The sequence below is a fragment of the Narcine bancroftii genome, chromosome 4 (assembly GCF_036971445.1).
Source record: "Narcine bancroftii isolate sNarBan1 chromosome 4, sNarBan1.hap1, whole genome shotgun sequence".
Taxonomy (NCBI): domain Eukaryota; kingdom Metazoa; phylum Chordata; class Chondrichthyes; order Torpediniformes; family Narcinidae; genus Narcine; species Narcine bancroftii.
The window spans coordinates 188,006,001-188,024,478 of record NC_091472.1 but is presented as its reverse complement, the minus strand read 5'-3'; the positions used below and the strand labels follow the sequence as shown (position 1 = coordinate 188,024,478).

At 37.9% G+C, this 18,478-nt stretch overlaps 1 protein-coding gene across 10 annotated transcripts in view; it reads right to left on the bottom strand.

Moving 5' to 3' along the window:
• clip1a (CAP-GLY domain containing linker protein 1a) overlaps nt 1-18,478 on the bottom strand; it is a 179,303-nt gene that overhangs the window by 70,740 nt on the left and 90,085 nt on the right. For 6 of the 10 annotated variants that reach the window (XM_069933240.1, XM_069933242.1, XM_069933250.1 and 3 more), the window contains exons 9-14: nt 15,668-15,772; nt 11,689-12,630; nt 6,489-6,605; nt 5,853-5,910; nt 3,270-3,353; nt 1,720-1,876 (exon numbers count right to left, since the gene is read on the bottom strand). In XM_069933240.1, coding sequence (XP_069789341.1) covers nt 1,720-1,876; nt 3,270-3,353; nt 5,853-5,910; nt 6,489-6,605; nt 11,689-12,630; nt 15,668-15,772 — 1,463 coding nt within the window. The remainder of the gene's footprint in view (nt 1-1,719; nt 1,877-3,269; nt 3,354-5,852; nt 5,911-6,488; nt 6,606-11,688; nt 12,631-15,667; nt 15,773-18,478) is intronic. The other 4 variants (XM_069933244.1, XM_069933243.1, XM_069933248.1 and 1 more) reach the window with 4 other exon arrangements.

The window sequence follows — 18,478 nt, the reverse complement described above, 5'->3', positions numbered from 1 at the left end:
GTTTACCTATCTCGGCTGCACCATTTCATCAGATGCAAGGATCGACAATGAGATAGACAACAGACTCGCCAAGGCAAATAGCGCCTTTGGAAGACTACACAAAAGAGTCTGGAAAAACAACCAACTGAAAAACCTCACAAAGATAAGCGTATACAGAGCCGTTGTCATACCCACACTCCTCTTTGGCTCCGAATCATGGGTCCTCTACCGGCACCACCTACAGCTCCTAGAACGCTTCCACCAGCGTTGTCTCCGCTCCATCCTCAACATCCATTGGAGCGCTTACACCCCTAACGTCGAAGTACTCGAGATGGCAGAGGTCGACAGCATCGAGTCCACGCTGCTGAAGATCCAGCTGCGCTGGATGGGTCACGTCTCCAGAATGGAGGACCATCGCCTTCCCAAGATCGTGTTATATGGCGAGCTCTCCACTGGCCACCGTGACAGAGGTGCACCAAAGAAAAGGTACAAGGACTGCCTAAAGAAATCTCTTGGTGCCTGCCACATTGACCACCGCCAGTGGGCTGATAACGCCTCAAACCGTGCATCTTGGCGCCTCACAGTTTGGCGGGCAGCAACCTCCTTTGAAGAAGACCGCAGAGCCCACCTCACTGACAAAAGGCAAAGGAGGAAAAACCCAACACCCAACCCCAACCAACCAATTTTCCCTTGCAATCGCTGCAATTGTGTCTGCCTGTCCCGCATCGGACTTGCCAGCCACAAACGAGCCTGCAGCTGACGTGGACTTTTTACCCCCTCCATAAATCTTCGTCCGCGAAGCCAAGCCAAAGAAAGAAAGAAAGGAGAGAGTACAGAGAAAATTTACCAGGATGATTCCTGGAATGCAAGGGTTAACATGAGGAATGTTTATCAGCTCTTGGACTGCATTCATTGGAATATAGAAGAATGAGAGGGGATCTCAGAAACATATTGAATGCTAAAAGGATTGGACAGAGTAGAAGTGAATAGGATGAATCCTGGACAAGAGGGCACAGTCTTAGAATTAGAAGATACCCATTTAAAACAGAGAGGAGGAGAAATTTCTTTAGCCAGAGGGTCATGGATTTGTGGAATTCATTGCTACATTCAGCTATGGAGGCCTGGTCATTAGGGGAGTTCAAGGAAGAGATTGATAGTTATCCAATTAGTAGGGTATCAAGGTAATATGGTGAAAAGGCTGGAATTTAGAACTAGATGCAAGAACAGTTTAGCTCAGGGTGGAGTTGCGGAGCAGCCTCAATGGGCCAAATGGCCTACTTCTGTTCCTTTATCTTGTGACCTCTCAGTCTCAAAAGATTCTATTGTTACTGCCTCCACCTCAATTGCCAGAAGTGCATTCCAAACACCCATCACTGTGTGAAAAACTTGCTTCTTACATCCCTTCAGTACTTATTCCCAAGAATCCAAAAACTATGACCCCCTCATGTTAGCCATTTCAGCCCTGGGGAAAAGCCTCTGGCCACTCATGTGATTAATGTCTCTCATCATCTTGTACAACTCTACCATCCTTCATCGCTCCAAAGAGAAAAGACCAAGTTCAGTCAACTTTTCCTCTTAAGGCATGCTTTCCAATCCAGGCAGCATCCGTGTAAATTCCTCTGCACCTTCTCCATTGAGATGAACCAAAATCAAAACATTAACAAACATATATTAAGAATGACTCATTGCTCAACATTAATATCTACCAAAATCACAGGCAAACCATCACCCTCAAGGCACCTTTCTTTTAGTTTGAGTTCTTCATTCATCTTTGTGAGCTGGGCAGAGTTGTTCCCTGAAGACTTCATCATGTCAGAGATGGTATTTTCAAGTTTGGTTTTATCCTCAGTTAGTTGCTCTGCCCTTTCCTCCTCAACTTTAATTCTTCTCTCCATAGCTAATAAAAGAGAAATCCATCTCAACCAAAGAACAAAGAATGCAACTGTACCATGTTCATGCAAAAGATGATACAAAATATAAAATAAAAAGTTATATTTTTTAAAAATCACGAATCAGAATACATTTAGAGTCCAAGCGTGCAGGTATTTTTGATTAAAAGGGCAGATGCAAAAAATAGTTACTTATTCATATACCCATTGAGGATCTGTGGTTGGGAGCTTGGATGGCGGGGCGTCGGAAGCTCCAGTGGGCGGGTGGGGCGAGGGACCGCTGTCGGTAGCTCCGGTGGGCGGGCAGCCAGGGTGAGGATCCACTGTTGGTTGCTCCGGTGGGCGGGCGGCTGGGGCGAGGGTCTGCTGTTGGGTCACTGGGAAGCTCGGATGGGCGAACAGTCGGGGCCAAGTATGGAGGGGGGGGGGGGGTAAACTTTTACACGGGTCATACAAAAACAAGGGGAATCGACTATTACATGATATCGACGATTACACAAGCATATACGGTAAATTCCAACTCTCTATCCCTAACTCAGTTTTCATAATCACCTTGAACATGCCTCTTTAAAACCTAAAACAAGAGGATGGTATTGAGATCAATTCAAAATTCTTTTGTTGGATTGATTTACATAATCCCTAAAGCTTACAGCCTAACAAACCTATACTTCCTCTGCAAGAACAATTCAATCTTCAGTACATTCAACCTACAGCCTTGTAAATTCTTACCTTCCAGATAATTATCTAGGTATGATTGAATCAGCTTCACAATTACTCTTATGGTACATTCACACCTTAACCAATCACTAATTATACTACTCTTTTTTTTTCCTCTGCTATTCATCATTACTATTCAATACCCCTAGTTCTTGACACATACCAATAAAAATATTTCCTTCCATCTACTTTGTCCATAGATCTCATGATTTTAAATACATTTTTCAGGATCTCCTTTTAACCTCTTCTGTTCAAAGTGGAGCAAAACTCAGTTTCTCAATTCCATTCACATAACTGAAGACACTTGTAGCTAAAATCATTTTGGTAACCTCTTCTGCTTCTCCTCCAAAGATGCCTCATTTTTCCTTCAATGCAGCATTCAGAATTAGTTACATTATTCCAGCTGTAGCCAAATCAGTGTTTTATAAAGGTCCAGGATTTCATTGATCTTGCACTAAATGCCGTTCATTACAAAACCCAGATTCCTGTACTTCTAACCACTTTTTCAACTTGTTCTTTTATACGTCTCTTGTTCCCCATCTAGATCTGAAAGCAAATAAAGTGAATGATAATCCTGCTTAATTTCAACACAACTGATTGCGGAGTCCACAGTAAAGATTCAAGCTTTGTACAAAATGAACAGATCTAAAATTAAAGTTTAGTGCATTTCAAAAAAGAGCTTACCCGAAAGCTGAGATTTGAGCTCCACCATCTCAGAAGACAGTGAAGTGTTTTGCTCTTCTTTCACAAGAAGCTTTGCAAGTGCATCTAATAAAGAAAATAGTTTTAAAAAAATACAAGAATCATGGTTAATATCTTAAAATACAAACTTAGCCCAAATCTTTAGGGAATTACACTAAATCATTAATTAATCATTTTGCTTTCAAAACCTTAAAGCAGAATTGGTACAATTTAACCATGACATAATTCCGTATGTCATGGTGGTTAATGAATGAGATGAAACTTTCGTTTCTGGAACTTGACTAACTATCCATCATGCCAACACAATGGCATTCAGCATGCTAGCCCACTACAAAGTCTTGTAAAGCAATAACAGGGACAAACCTGATTTCTGTGGCTAGATATTTCTGCACGCAGCCATTGAATAAGTCGTTTATTTTTATCTGATTGTACAAGTACAACCTGATGAAAAGAGCATTTTCCAGTCCTCAGTGCAAATCACGCAAACACACCACCATACATAACACACACACAAACAATTCAAATGCAGGAAATATATTCATATATACAAATAAATAATTCTTTGTTCATGAAGAGAGTCTTGAATGGTTACTTTGCTCGTTCAGCATTCTCACTGCCCGTGGGAAGAAGCTGCTCTTCAGCCTAGTGGAGCTGGCTTTGATACTCCTGTATCTCCTTTCCCGATAGGAGCAGCTGAAAGATACTGTGTTCAGGGTGGAAGGGGTCCTCAATGATTTTGTGCAGCCTCTTCAAACAACAATCCCGGTAGATTGTATCATATTGAGGGTGGAGGGATTGTTGTCTGAATAACAAGTAGTGCTTCCCCCCAAAAAAACACAGAAGCATACATCCCTGTCAAATCCATGCCATTCTTTTATTCCACAAAACCATCAAAATCCAACTGTGCTTCCATTCTTGACCAGCATATCTTTAAAATATTCATCCTTTGCAAGCCAATGTAAGAACTTGTATATTACAACATTGAGTCAAGACCCAAAATTCTTACTACTCCATCTGGTCGCTCTGACATCACCAGGGCTCATATCAACTCCATCATCCCAGGCACCCATGGCCTATTTCAATTCACCTGCCACCTGCAACTGACTCTTAGCAGTCACCATCTCCCTGCCCCAACACTGGAGCATCTAGACAAGGATGCCCTTGTCAGACTACTATTCAGTGACTATAGTTCTGCCGTCAACACATAATACTGCCAAATAAGCTTATCATCAAACTCCATGATCTTGGCCTCAGCACCCCCTTCTGCAATAGGATTCATGACTTACTGCCCTGTAGGTCACATTCAGTGAGGATTTGTGACTCCTCCTCGGATTTGCGACTCTTCATCTATGATCACCTTCAGCACCAGTCCCCCTATACTCACTGTACGCTCATGAATGTGTGGATACACAACACTCCAATTCCATTTATAAATTTGTGGATGACAATCACTACCCAAGACAGGATCTAATAACACCATGAATTGGAATATAGAAGAAATAGAGGCTTGGTGCCATGACAACTTCTCTGTCAATGTGACCAAGCTGCTGGTCACAGACTTCCAGAAGAGAAGTGGAGCTCCTGTATTGACAGTCCTGAGAAGATAATAGACAGGTTCAAGTTCCTTGGAGTAAACATCTCCAGTGACCTGGGCTGGTCCACCCACTATGGCCAGAAATTTGGTACATCACCTGGCTTAGTCTCTCTTTCAATTTAATCTACACTTTCACCTGCCTTGGAAAAGTGGCCAACATATTAAAAAATTCATCCCACTCTAGCACACTCTCTTCACCTCCTCCCATCGGGAAGATTCAAGAGTACGAGCACCACCAGATTCAAGGATAGTTTCTTTGCTGCTGTTAACAGACTCTTGAATGAACCTCCTGCTGTAAAATTACATTGCTGTAGCTCTGTAGTGAATGATACTTCAGCACTTTGGTACTGTTTTATTTGCTGTACTATGCACGGAATATCTAGCTGGACTGCTCACAAGACAAACTTTCACATCACACTTTGAAAGATGCGTCAATAAAGTTGAACTTGAATGTTTTATAAATAACTTTTTCCAGTTAAAAAGTTCCAATTTTTTTTTAAAACTTTTCTTTAATAATTTAAAGTGGCTCTCTGCATTAATTATCTTGTGAATTTTTCCAGGGCCTTTGAGAGCTTTCTAGATCTGTCCTTTAGGAGATTTAAAATGGAAACATCAACCAAACTGAAATTACAAATAATCTAGACTTCTGCATATTAAACACCCACTTAAATAGCTTTATTTCTCACACTGCCATTACTTAATAAGCTAAATCAATAAAGAAGTCCATACACTGTCCATCAACTAACTTGCATAGTGTGAATAGTGTGACTATGTCTCCAACATTTAGGCTTGCACAATTTACAACTCCATTTATCCTATTTTTCAAGTTATTCAATAAACCAACTCTGAATCACTCCTTTTCCCAATATGCCATATTTCTTTTAATTAATTTCATACATCATTATTTTTGCCATGTATATGGTATGTCGCAAGTTCAGAGAAACTCGTTAGTTCTACTAAAGTTTTGTTACCTTGTAATGTCTGTTGCAATTTGTGTTCTGCTTCTGATGCTCCATCATACTTTTCTTTCTGAAAGCGCATGAAACACATTTTGAACAGATTTTAATTGTCAATTTATCTCAGAGCAATAAATTAATGAAATTCACTCAATGGTTGAGATCAGAGAAAACAAAAAAAGACAAATTGCAAAAGTCTAAAAGCTACTTTATACAGTAATGGTTAAAGTAATCATATTGTGATAATCTTAACATTTTGATCAATCCTAGCTACTGAAATTAGAGAAATTGTTATTCCTGGTCCATTTTTGCTTTAATTTCTCCAAAACTGTACTGCCTAACTTAACATACTGTCAAATATTCTTTGTACACAAGAAGCATTTTAAGAGATAAAACCAGAAAAATTAACTGTTGGAGCTTAAAGTTTTTAAATATTTGTAGATTATGAAAATTCTCGTCACGTCACAAATGAATCTATAACAATTACCAATACTGACTGTTCTAACTATTTGACCAGCAACTAATTGGTCAAATGGTCAGCAGGCAACTAGAAGGTGGACACCCGAACTAGCACCTACCTTATGCAGAGTAACCTATCCCTACTGTAAACAGACTTAGTCTTACGGAGTGTGAAGGCAACAAGCCACTTACCATGGTCTGCAGTTGTTGCTCAAAAGCTTGTTTATCCTGGCTCACTATAGTCAAACTTTGCTTCAGATTAACAACTGACTGATCTTGTTCCTCAAGCTGTTTGGCCATAACAATAACCTAGTAAATCAATGCAAATTCATTGCAAAAAGAAAAGTAAATGGAATAAATGTGTTGAAATAAGAGAAATCAAGAACCAAAACTTAAAAAATAATTATTAAAGCTTTAATAAGAAAAATAATATTGAAGTTTTTATACCAAATTTGAGTGGAGACTAAACAAATGCACATGACAAGTATAATAATGTCCATGTAATATATGGATTTACCAATAGGATTATTTATGCACAAGATACAAAAATAACCATATAATCATTTACGGAGCGGAAACAGGCCATGTTGGCCTAGTAAGAAAAACTATTTTTCTAGGCCAGAGCCTATCAGTAATTGCAGCCGAGTTGCCTAGATTCTGTGCAATTCAATAATATTGTAAGCTGGTCAACATTAATAATGGTCAGTGTACAAACAAGAAAAAATTCTCAGAAGATTGCTATTTAAAAATCATTCACACATTATTGAAGAACAAATATATTAATCTTGAATAGAGCAGCATTAACTTTTTTTAAAAACAAGCGGAAATTAGAATTGCAGATAAATCAATATATTACCAACGAATATATGGCAAGAAACAATTGATGATCGAGAGTCTGTCTAACACACGGTGCAAGTGGATCCATTATATTTTGAATAAAATTGACATTATCTCTTCTTTAGAAGTCCTATCTACAAAAATAAAAATGTGAAATATTCTATTTCTGTTGCAAGAAACTAAATCATCCTTTGGTGTTAATTGGACAGCACTGCTCCTATAGCAGACAAATAATCAATGAGAATAACTTGGACAAGTAGCTAATAGTGATCAATGGTCTAGATTCCCATAAGTTCCAAATTCAGTATCTATTTATAATTATTTGCATACGACTACAGATTCATGTACCCATTTATCTTTCAAAAGATCAACATCCAACAAGATGTATTGCAAACAAGAAAGCGTTAACAAGAATTTAATACAAAAATCTACTATGGGCCCCAAAAATTTAAAAATTGATAAACCAAAAAATCAGTAGTAGATGTAGTATTATCTGTGAAGAGAAATGAAGAGAATGTTCCCCAAATAATGATGTACTCCTCCCTTTCTTTTTCTTCTTCTTTGGCTTGGCTTCGTGGACGAAGATTTATGGAGGGGTAAAGTCCACGTCAGCTGCAGGCTCGTTTGTGGCTGACAAGTCCGATGCGGGACAGGCAGTACTCCTCTAACCTCAAAATAATTGACCCATTTCTTTGTTTCTTGTTTCAGTATGGTCATCTTACAGCATCAGGTGATACCATATTGCTTAGGAGTGGGGTCTACAGGGATTTAGATAGGCCACCTGTTAGGCAAGCAGGTTGGATATGAACATTTCCTTAACCTTACTATTACTAATTAGGGACAATTGAAAAGAAAAATGTTATAGGAGGTTGGAGAATAAAGGTTTAAAATAGAGGCATATAGAATAAAGAATTGCTGATTTAAATAGATGGAAGGACAATGAAGGAAAAATGATAAATGAAAGACATGCAGGAACATCAGTACAAGTTGAAAACAGAGTTTTGATTAGAAACATAGAAGATAGGAGCAGGAATAGGTCATTCGACCCTTCGAGCCTGCTCCGCCATTCAACGAGATCATGGCTGATCTTAAAGTTCAGTACCCCGTCCCCGCCTTCTCTCCGAAACCTTTAATACCCTTATACTGAAGAAATATATCTAATTCCCTATTAAATATATTTTATGAACCTGCCTCTACTGCCCTCTGTAGCAATGAATTCCACAGATTCACCACCCTCTGGGTAAAGAAATTCCTCCTCATCTCAGTCCTAAATGGTTTGCCTATTATCCTCAAACCATGGCCCCGGGTTCTGGATTTTCCCATCATTGGAAACATCCCATCTGCATCCGTTCTGTCCAGTCCTGCCAGAATTTTATATGTCTCTATGAGATCCCCTCTCAATCTTCTAAACTCCAGGGAGTACAATCCCAATTTGTGCAATCTTTCCTCATAAGTCATTCCTGCCATTCCAGGTATCAGCCTGGTGAATCGCCTCTGCACTCCCTTCATTGCAAGAACATACTTCCTCAGATAAGGCGACCAAAACTGCACACAATACTCCAGGTGGGGTCTCACCAAGGCCCTGTACAGCTGCAGTAAGGTATCCTTGTTCCTATACTCAAACCCTCTTGATATAAAGGCCAACATACCATTTGCCTTTTTAACCGCCTGGTGTACCTGCATGCTCGCCTTCAGAGACTGATGTACAAGTACCCCTAGGTCTCTCTGCACTTCCCCATCTCTTAATCTATTGCTATTCAAATAGTAATCTGCCCTCCGGTTTGTATTACCAAAGTGGATAACCTCACATTTATCCACATTGTAGTGCATTTGCCATGTATCTGCCCAGTCCCTCAATTTATCCAAATCACACTGGAGCTTCCTGACCCCCTCTTCCGTGCACACAACCCCTCCTAGCTTAGTGTCATCTGCAAATTTGGAGATATTACATTCAATCCCCTCATCCAGATCATTAATGTAAATTGTGAACAGCTGGGGTCCCAGTACAGATCCCTGTGGCACCCCACTGGTCACCGCCTGCCACTCAGGCAATTAATAAAAATCAATAAACATGATAGGTAGTACGCGCATTAGGAAGTTAAATCATATAGAAGATGCCTGAGAAACAAGGTTGATAATAATGTGTGACATTGAGCAACTGCAAACCCATGTGAACACAGAGCAATGATAACTGAACAAAGATTTAGAGTGCAATGAGTCCTGAACCTAGACCAAAAAGGGAGAATGCAAAGTTCAAAATTCAAGCTGTAGCACACCTAATCAACTGAAGCCAGATGGCATTGAGATGTTATAGATGCTGATCTGTCTGCTTTCCTTTAAAAATACTATTCTCGACATCACAGCTGCACAACCAGCAGAGCTGCTGCCTTAGATCACCAGATATTTGGGTTCATTGCTGACCTTGGGTGCTGTTTGTGTGGAATTTGCACATTTTCCCTGTGACTTCCTCTGGGTCCTCTGCTTTTGTCCCACATCCCAACGACATGTGGGTTGGTCGGTGAATTGCCCCTATTGTGCAAATAAGTAAAAGGATGTGGGAAGAGTTGATGAAAATGTAGGTAGCAGATTAGTGTAAATGGTTGGTGCAGAATGGATGAAGCACAGAATCTGTCCGTGCTGTATTTCTCCATGATTTTTAAATTTCAAAAATTATTTAGTTAGCAAAGTTATCATAAAATATCTTTTGTCATTTTGGTGCACTAAATAGAAGAGCATTTATTTTAGTGGTGAGAGAATGTTGATATTTAAATAGGACCTGAACTTTAAATGCAGACCCAGCAAATGATTAGGGAAGGCAAACAGAATGTTGTCCTTTATTACAAGAGGATTTAAATACAAGACTAAAATTGTCTCATTGCAATAATTATGGGTCCTGATGAGACCACACTTAGGAGTATGTATACTTTTGGTCTCAAAAATAATTATGAGAATGAAGGAAAGGTTCAGACTGTTTTGATGAGAGGATATCTTACCGAAATTTAAATTTGCATCAAGGTAACAGGCCATTTCGGCCCACGAGTCCGTGCCACTCAATTAACTGACACCTCTGGTACATTTCAAATGGTGGTAGGAAACCGGAGCCCCCGGGGAAAACTCACAGAGACATGGAGGAGAACATACAAACTCCTTACAGACAGCACCGGATTTGAACCCTGGTCCCGATCACTGGCGCTGTTAAAGCATTGCGTTAACCGCTACGCCAACCATGCCGCCCTATTGAAACTTGCAACATTCTTAGTTGGCTCAACATGCGGGTGGAGAGTGGACATTAGCCCTGCCTGAAAAGTCTAGAATCAAAGAGATCACAGATTCATAGTAAGAAGTACTTTAAGACTGATTCAAGGCAAAAAATCTTGTCATGTAGAGGATGCTGAATCATTGGAATTCTCTACAAAGATGGCAGTGGAGGACAAGTTATCAAATTTATTCAATAAAGGATTTCTTGGAACCAAGGTAAAATGGCATTGAACAATCTACTTGATGAACTCAGCAGGTCAAACAGCATCAGTGATTAATGTTTTGGGCCAGAACTTTTCACCAAGGCTGGCATTGAGGTAAGATTTAAAAACGTGAATCAAGCAAGAAGGGCTGTAGCCTACTTCTGCTCCTAGTTCTTGTATACCAATTTAAACATCTCTGGTCTTTCATAATCTGCTCCATTTCCTTCTGTACTTGATTAAAATATTTTAAATCTCTAACTTTTTCTGTTTCTGAAAAGATAACTTCATTATACTGCCTGATTTGCTTAAGCATTTCCAGCATTTTGTGCTTTTATTATGGGAACTTTTATTCATTTAAATCATGCTTTTGAATAACAGCATTAATTCAATAAACATAACTTTCAAAATTATACAAATGAAGGAAACAAATCTTCAGAAGTATGTGATTATGACTATACATTTGTAACAATATTTTTACCCAAGTAAATAGTGGTTAAGTTTAAATTTCAACAAAACAACAAACTTAACAGTTCACAAGTTCATTCGCTAAGTTAGTGAAGACATGCATTCTCAATAGTGGTTTACTTCATTACAGTTTCAGTGTTCAAAACAATACCCCTCTATTAAAAATAGGTAACGAACTTAGCCTATACTGGTGCAAATTTTATGAATACATGAAGACTGTGGATTATTATGTTATTTTCTTCTGTATTCCAGACCAATAAGACTTCTGCTATGCACAAATTGCAATTAGTAATTGCTATAACTCTTTCAATGCCATCTGCAAATGTTATTTATCAGGTATCTGCAGAAACATGTGGAAATTAGTTTGATCTTGAAAGGAATCAAGAACTATTTGTCTTTGTTATCTCCTCCAAAGAAACTTTTTAATTTAGGATTAACATGGGACAAACTGAAGGTTTCAAAATGTTCAATGGAAGTTAGAAACAAAATTGTGAAAGCTATCCTTTCCCACACAAAAAAAATCATTTACTCAAATTAAGGGCCCATAATATGCATTTTTAATGTGATTTTTATTTAAAATTTGATTTTAAAAATCTTTTTAAATAAAAGATGGAAAAATATGTACAAACCTTGTTTCCTTCAGATAGCTTTGAAGCTTCACTGATTATTAACTGTGACTCAACAGCTGCAAGTTTCTCTTCAAGTCTTTTCATTTCCTCTTTACCTTGTGCTTCAACTTCTTGCAGCTTTTCATAACCCATCACCTTTTGTTCTGCTGCAGCTACTTTTGCCGTTAGTGCCTCTACAATTTGTGTCTGTTCATTGCACTTAGCCTGAAACATCTGCAATTCCTTTACCTTCTCTTTGGTTGCCTGTAACTTTGTTAAAGTCTCTTCCATTTCTACCAGGTGTTGATTTGTAGTATATTCCAGTTGTGACTTCAGATTATCTGTATTTCTCTCCTTTTCTATGGTGACTTCTAACAGCTGAGACTTCAAATCTTCTGTTTTTTTAAGGAAGCCTGATTTTTCTAAATCCTGCTGTATTTTAATATTCTCAAGTTCTATTTGATGGTCTGCTTTAAGCTTTTCAAAATTACTCTTCAGCTCCAGAAGCTCTGTGGTTTGGGAATCTGCTCCTTTACTGAAAGAAAGCTTAAGTTCATTCATGGCTTGCTGATGGGATTCAACTGCAGACTCCAATTTACTTTTCCATAGATTAATAACCTCTGAATTTTCAATAGTGGCTTGATCCAATTTGGACTTGAGAGTGACATTCTCCTTGGATAATTTTTCATTAGAAGAGTGCAGCTGTTGAAGTATCTTTTGGTGATCTTCTTCAGAGGTTTCAAGTTTTTCTTTCAATGTTTTAAGTTCACTTTGATGTTCCTTGCTCATCGTTGCAAGCTTATCTCTCATGGAGGAAATTTCTTCCAACAAGGGTGTACTCTCCACATTACCAGAAACTTCAATGCTCACAAGTCTTTGTTGAAGCTCCGAAACTTCCTTTGTGCTTGATGCTAGATCTCTTTCTAACTCCATAATCCGAGACTTCTCAGACACTGTGGCCACCTAAAGTACAATCCCCCATCACAAAACAAATTTAACAAAAAGAAATATGCAGGCATTACGATACTTCTATCTTTATAAAAACTGAAACCATTAACATTAATATCATTAAGCAAATTACTAAAACACTATCATTCAATAGTCTTACCATTAAATCAAATGTTCAAATTAGCCAGTTGCACAATTAGCTTTGACAAGTATACCTTACAGATCATAAATCAGTGGCTGTGTGTAAAAGCAATTTCAACTCCGCATATAGCTGGGGTGTCAATACCAATGGGATGGAAGCGATATCGCAAGGTTTCTGTGCTTCACCAGAGAGAGACACACACACACGAATAATAACCACTGGGGCAAAAAGTACCAGAGACCTGTCAATAGTGATAGAACTGCATTAAAACAAACATTAGATAAAGGAGGGAGGGGGGAGGGGAGAATGTGCAATCTCATTTCAATGCAATTCCAAGACCATTGACATCCTCTGGTACTTGTGATATATTTGTTGTAGTGTGCAAATTAGATTGAAAATGAATTAAATAATCAAATAAGCCCAAAGAGTAAAGAAATGTAGACATTTTAGGCTAATAAAACATATTACCGGTATTGGCTGAAATAATTGATCCCAGCAATAATGATGAACATATAAAAATTAGAAAGTTCCTCAGAGTTTGGAAGGGAATAATTAAAAAGTTGCTGATCCATACATTTCCATAATTTTCTATTGGAAAGCTTAAAATAAGGATGATCTCTGTGGGGGAGAATCACATTTAGGTGAGGTGGCTTACTGCTATTTTCCTTGAGAATCTAAGTGATGAATCTGATGCACAGTAAGTAGGCAGGGAAGGGGGAAATAGACAATGATGCAATATGTTCTTGCTAATGTTTTCTCAGGTGTAACATTTCCAGTATGACCATCCATTAACAATAATGAATGAATCATTGGGATTTCATGCAGTAATAAGAAACTCCTGAAGACAATATAAAGAAATTGATATATTGTCTATACTTATGACAATTGATAAACTGGGCCAATTGATAGTTAAAACACAAGAATGAAAAAGCTACTTGGTACACATAAGCATTGGTGGCAAGGTCAGCATTTATAATCCCGAACTACCTTCGAGAAGGTGGCGGTGAGCCATCTTTCTTGAGCTGCTGCTATTCTTCGGATAAAAGATCTCCCACTGTGCTACAAGTTACATAATTCCAGGATTTTCGGCAAGAATGAAAAATCAGCGATGTATCTCTGAGTCAAGGCAGCAAGCGACTTAGTGGGGTATTGACACTGAAAGTCAATGGTTGGAAGTTCAGAGCAATGTGCCACTTAACAAGCCATGCCTGAATATTGACCTAGTCGTGTTGCATTTAGGCATTGGCTGCTGCTTCATTGGCTGAGAAGCAAATGGAATTGAACATGGCGCAATCAGCACACATCTTCACTTTTGACATTACACAGAAGGAAGATCATTGATGATACAACTGAAGATGACAGGGCCGTGGACATTTCTGAAGATTTCCTGCAGTTTGTCATGACTAGCTTTTAAGCCAAATTTTCTTAAGCTCTTTTATTATTTTTACTCAAACCCACTCTCCCTCCTTCTCTACTCATGATATGCAAAACAACACCATAATCATTTTATGGTCATGTTCAGTCTTTATTTCCTTTTCTCTCATCTGATGAGCACTTTGCAGCCCTAAGCATATAACTGCATTTATGTCAATCATTCACCAACTCAACAATATTGGAAACTGGAAGGATTTAAGGGTGCAACTTTTGAAAGAGAACTCAATTTGGAGATTACTATTTAAATACCACCTCTGCAGTTATTTAAAGAAAGTGGCAGAATCAGTCCTGCTGCACATGAAAATGTCTGTTATACTGAGAAGTAAATGGGAGTTTCCATCTTCAACGGGATCCATGAAAACAAAACATACTTGATAAAGTTAAAAATTAGGGGTAGAAAAAAATTGCTGGTAACATTTAGAATCTTAATTATGCATTTTAATCATTTTTAATAGTTAATGTTGCCTCTAAGTATATTGTATATAGTTTATTTTCTACTTATTGTCAATGTCAAAATATGAAGCTGCTTTTAAATGCTGGTGATATTAATGTACAGCTGTACAAAATACATTTGTTCTCCCCAAAATCAACATGTCAGAACTATGAAATGAAACCTTTTAAATGATGCAATGACAATATCAAAACAGAAATTTGTTTATCAGCTGCACAACTGCTTCTGAGCCAAAAGGAGAAACCTTTTGCTGAAGAAACTGAAAGCTTCAGTTATAAAGGTAAGCTTTAAGAGCACATTCAAAGGAGGAGTAAGGTAGACAGACAGAGGGGGATAAACAGAGAATTCCAGTGATTATAGCCTAGATAGGTGATGGCAAAGCCATCAATATTGAGGCCAAAGGCATGGAAAAACATTTAAAATATCGAGCATTTACCTAGTTATCTTTGTCTTTAAAAATACATTTTAATTTCATAAATTTATTTAAAATTTTACATTTTCTAAATATAACCAATCACAAAGGTGACCACCTATCAAAATGATATTCTGACATATTGCACCACTCAGTGGTAGAATATGGGGTTGCACCCAATATCAATTTTAACTTCAGCAATATTTTCAGCCAGATCTTCAGAAGGTTGCATGGCTGAAGCATTTCCTTGAGAAAGAGGTGGAAAAATTTAAATCCTGGAACATCTCTCACAAGGCTCCCATTTTGTGATTACTCAGCACCAGAAAACTGAGATAGATTGTTAGCTAGCCCACTCATTAAGCAGGGCATGCAGTAAGCAGTTATCAACAAGTAACATACTAGACAGACAAAAAAAATTCCACTTAGCAAAATCTCATTCCAAAATACAAACAAATGCTGTTTAAAATGAAACTACCTTTTCCTTCACCAAATGGTAAACTTTTTTATTTGTAGGGATTAACCAGTACAACAATGTCAATGTTAGCAACTAATATCCATTTTGGCTACATGTTGATAACTGAATGGAGTTCATTGAAACTGTGAAATCCATTACCCTAGTGTCTTCTAACTCTCTCTGGAGTTTTTCAGCTTTGGTCTTTTCAAAGAGCAGGCTCTGTTCAAGCTCCTTAATACGGGCATGCTCCAGTTTGGTCTGCGTCTGTTAGTAAAAAGGGAGAGGAAGAGAACACACCAGTGCCACCATCACATGCCAGCACGACAGGAGGGAGCCACATGCAGGCTTATCCACCAGCACCTTCTGCCTTTTATAACAATTAGGAAAGCAAAAGGTAAATTGAACATAGAAACAATACGAAAGCAAACAGAAATGTTTAATAGAAAATAGTATCAAAAGATATGCAAGGATAAATAGGGAACCATTAAAAGAAATACAGTTTTAAAAAGGCAGATTCAAAAGTTTCATGCAGTCAGTGTACAGTTTATTATCAGCATTGTTCAATTCAGAAGTTAATATTTAAAATTTAGCTTACTACTGTAAACCCCCTTGTTGCTTCTGTATTTTGAAACTTTTGTCTAATTAATCAGAAACAGGATTTAAAGTCAAAATCAATAAACTCCTAAGAATAAATCAAGAGCAAATTATAAAATCCCTCATAAAAGCATTTTCCTTTTCTTTTCTGCACCAATATTAATTTTATTGGGATCTCACTTGCATTGCAACTCAATGCAAATTTACCAAAGTGAACTTCTCATTGTGAATTCAGAAAAAAAAGCAGCAGGATTTGGGTTATGAATTGATTATCTGTCGCACTTGGGTTTTGAATTGATCACCCATGCATATAAAAATGAGAAAAATTAAATTAGCATAACTTGTGATCTATACAAAATAATATTAGTTTAAGTAGTTGTTTCTGAAAGATATGAAAAATGAATCTTTAAATAAACTATTCTGGGAGCTTACAAGGGGACTGCCCCAACAAACCTAAATTAAACATTGACCTGTTTGAAGAGTAGATATTTCAGTCAGCCTTCCTAACAAGAGAATGATGCTTCAGTACCAACTACAAAAAGACTGAAGTAAAACTACAACCAGAGAACACTCCAGTACAGAAACCAGTCCTTCAGCCTTTCAGTCTGTGCCAAACTTGGTACAATTATGAAGGAACAAAATTATAGTGGTCTTAACTTGCTTTTACCCACACTATCAGAATCTTTAAATCATAGAGGCCTACTTGGACCATTCAAAGACCTTAACAACAATATAGGCTACTGATGGGCCAGTTTATGTTTTGAAACCAGGAAATATATGACTCTAAATTAAGAGTTTAAGTGGTCATGATGGTACAAAAATAACAGCAAATTAGATTTTCAAAGGGTAAAGTTGTATCAGCTTTTCCATTTTTAAATAAATCAGTCCTGAGGCAAGCAAGTCTTCTATGAGTCATTAATCCTAAATCCATTTGCTACCCATGTAAACACAATGAAATGTGAAACATTTATTTTCTGAATTTAAACTATTTCATTTCAAAATGATGGTTCAGACTAATTTGACATATTAATAAACGATAATTTGATTCTTTGCAGCACAGAAGTGACATAAATATTTACGGACTTTTAGTCTCTCAGAATGTTAATCTTGTGAGAAGTTTTTCTCATGGCTTTTCATGGGAAACAAACAGGACAACTGATAGTGAATGTGAAATGGAATTCAGAGCTAGCTTCAAAAATAGATGGTGGCCAATGGAACAATGCAAATTGAAGCCAGAGCCTTAACACTGATTTCAGGTAAATTTGAGAGTATTGGCTACTAATCTCATCTTGACAACTTTTGACAGGAGCACAATTGAGAGCGACCTGCCTGGCTGCGTCATTGTGAGGTATGATAGCTACAAAGTATGGGCGATCAATACAGAGGATCATCAAAATGGGCAAGATCACTTTCCTCGATTGACGAAATTTACTGGGAACGTTGCTTAAATAGGACTCAAGGAATTACAGGTATGCGCTGCTTAACATCCACGAATCGTTCCGTGAAATTGGGCATTATGCGATGTGCAAAAACCAAATTGTATAATTAGCAAAGCTATATGGGATACTGTAGGGTACCTGTAAACTTTCTATTTGTAAGTGGGGATCAGTGTAGGGACTGACGCGAGCTGTGGGGAGATCGCGGGACAGTAGGACCAGTTTGGAAATACAGAATACAATTCCCTATTGCTTCTTCTAAATTCCTGCAGACTTGCTCGCAGTAACTGATTATGGGACCATGGACATAAATGTGGTCGGACATTGCCCGAACGGATGTTAAGCAGTGCATACCTGTCTAGAAGACCCTTCCCATCCAGCACACAGTATCTCTGACCCAGTACTATCAATAAGGAGGTAAAGGAACATCAAAATCAGTACTGCCAGGCTATGAAATAGTTTCTTCCTCCTGGCTGCATCTTGTAATCAAGTAAATCATCTCAAAATATTTATTTAAAATGATATATTCCTATATATATGCAATTATTATGTGCTGTGCATTGTTTGCACCATAATTAAGGGAAACACTGTTTTGTCAGGTTGTATTTGTAGTCAGATGGTAATAAAAATGAATGAAGAAATAAAGCTCAAGGGAAAACTTCATACTCCGAAATGATGATGGCCGAAGGTACTTTTATCATATGTTTTGGTTATGCCCATCTCTCTTTAATTTCTGGCAAGGGCTATTTTGCACCTTATCATTAGTTCTTGATATTAACTTAACTCCTAGCCCTTTTATCACTATTTTTGGAGTGAGTGGGCTAATGGGTTTAACATTGACATCTTCATGTAGTGGCTTTTGCTTCCCTTATTGCTAAAGATCCATTAGTTGAGATGGAAAGTTGCTGTTCCTCCCACTCATACACAATAGTTCTCGGAT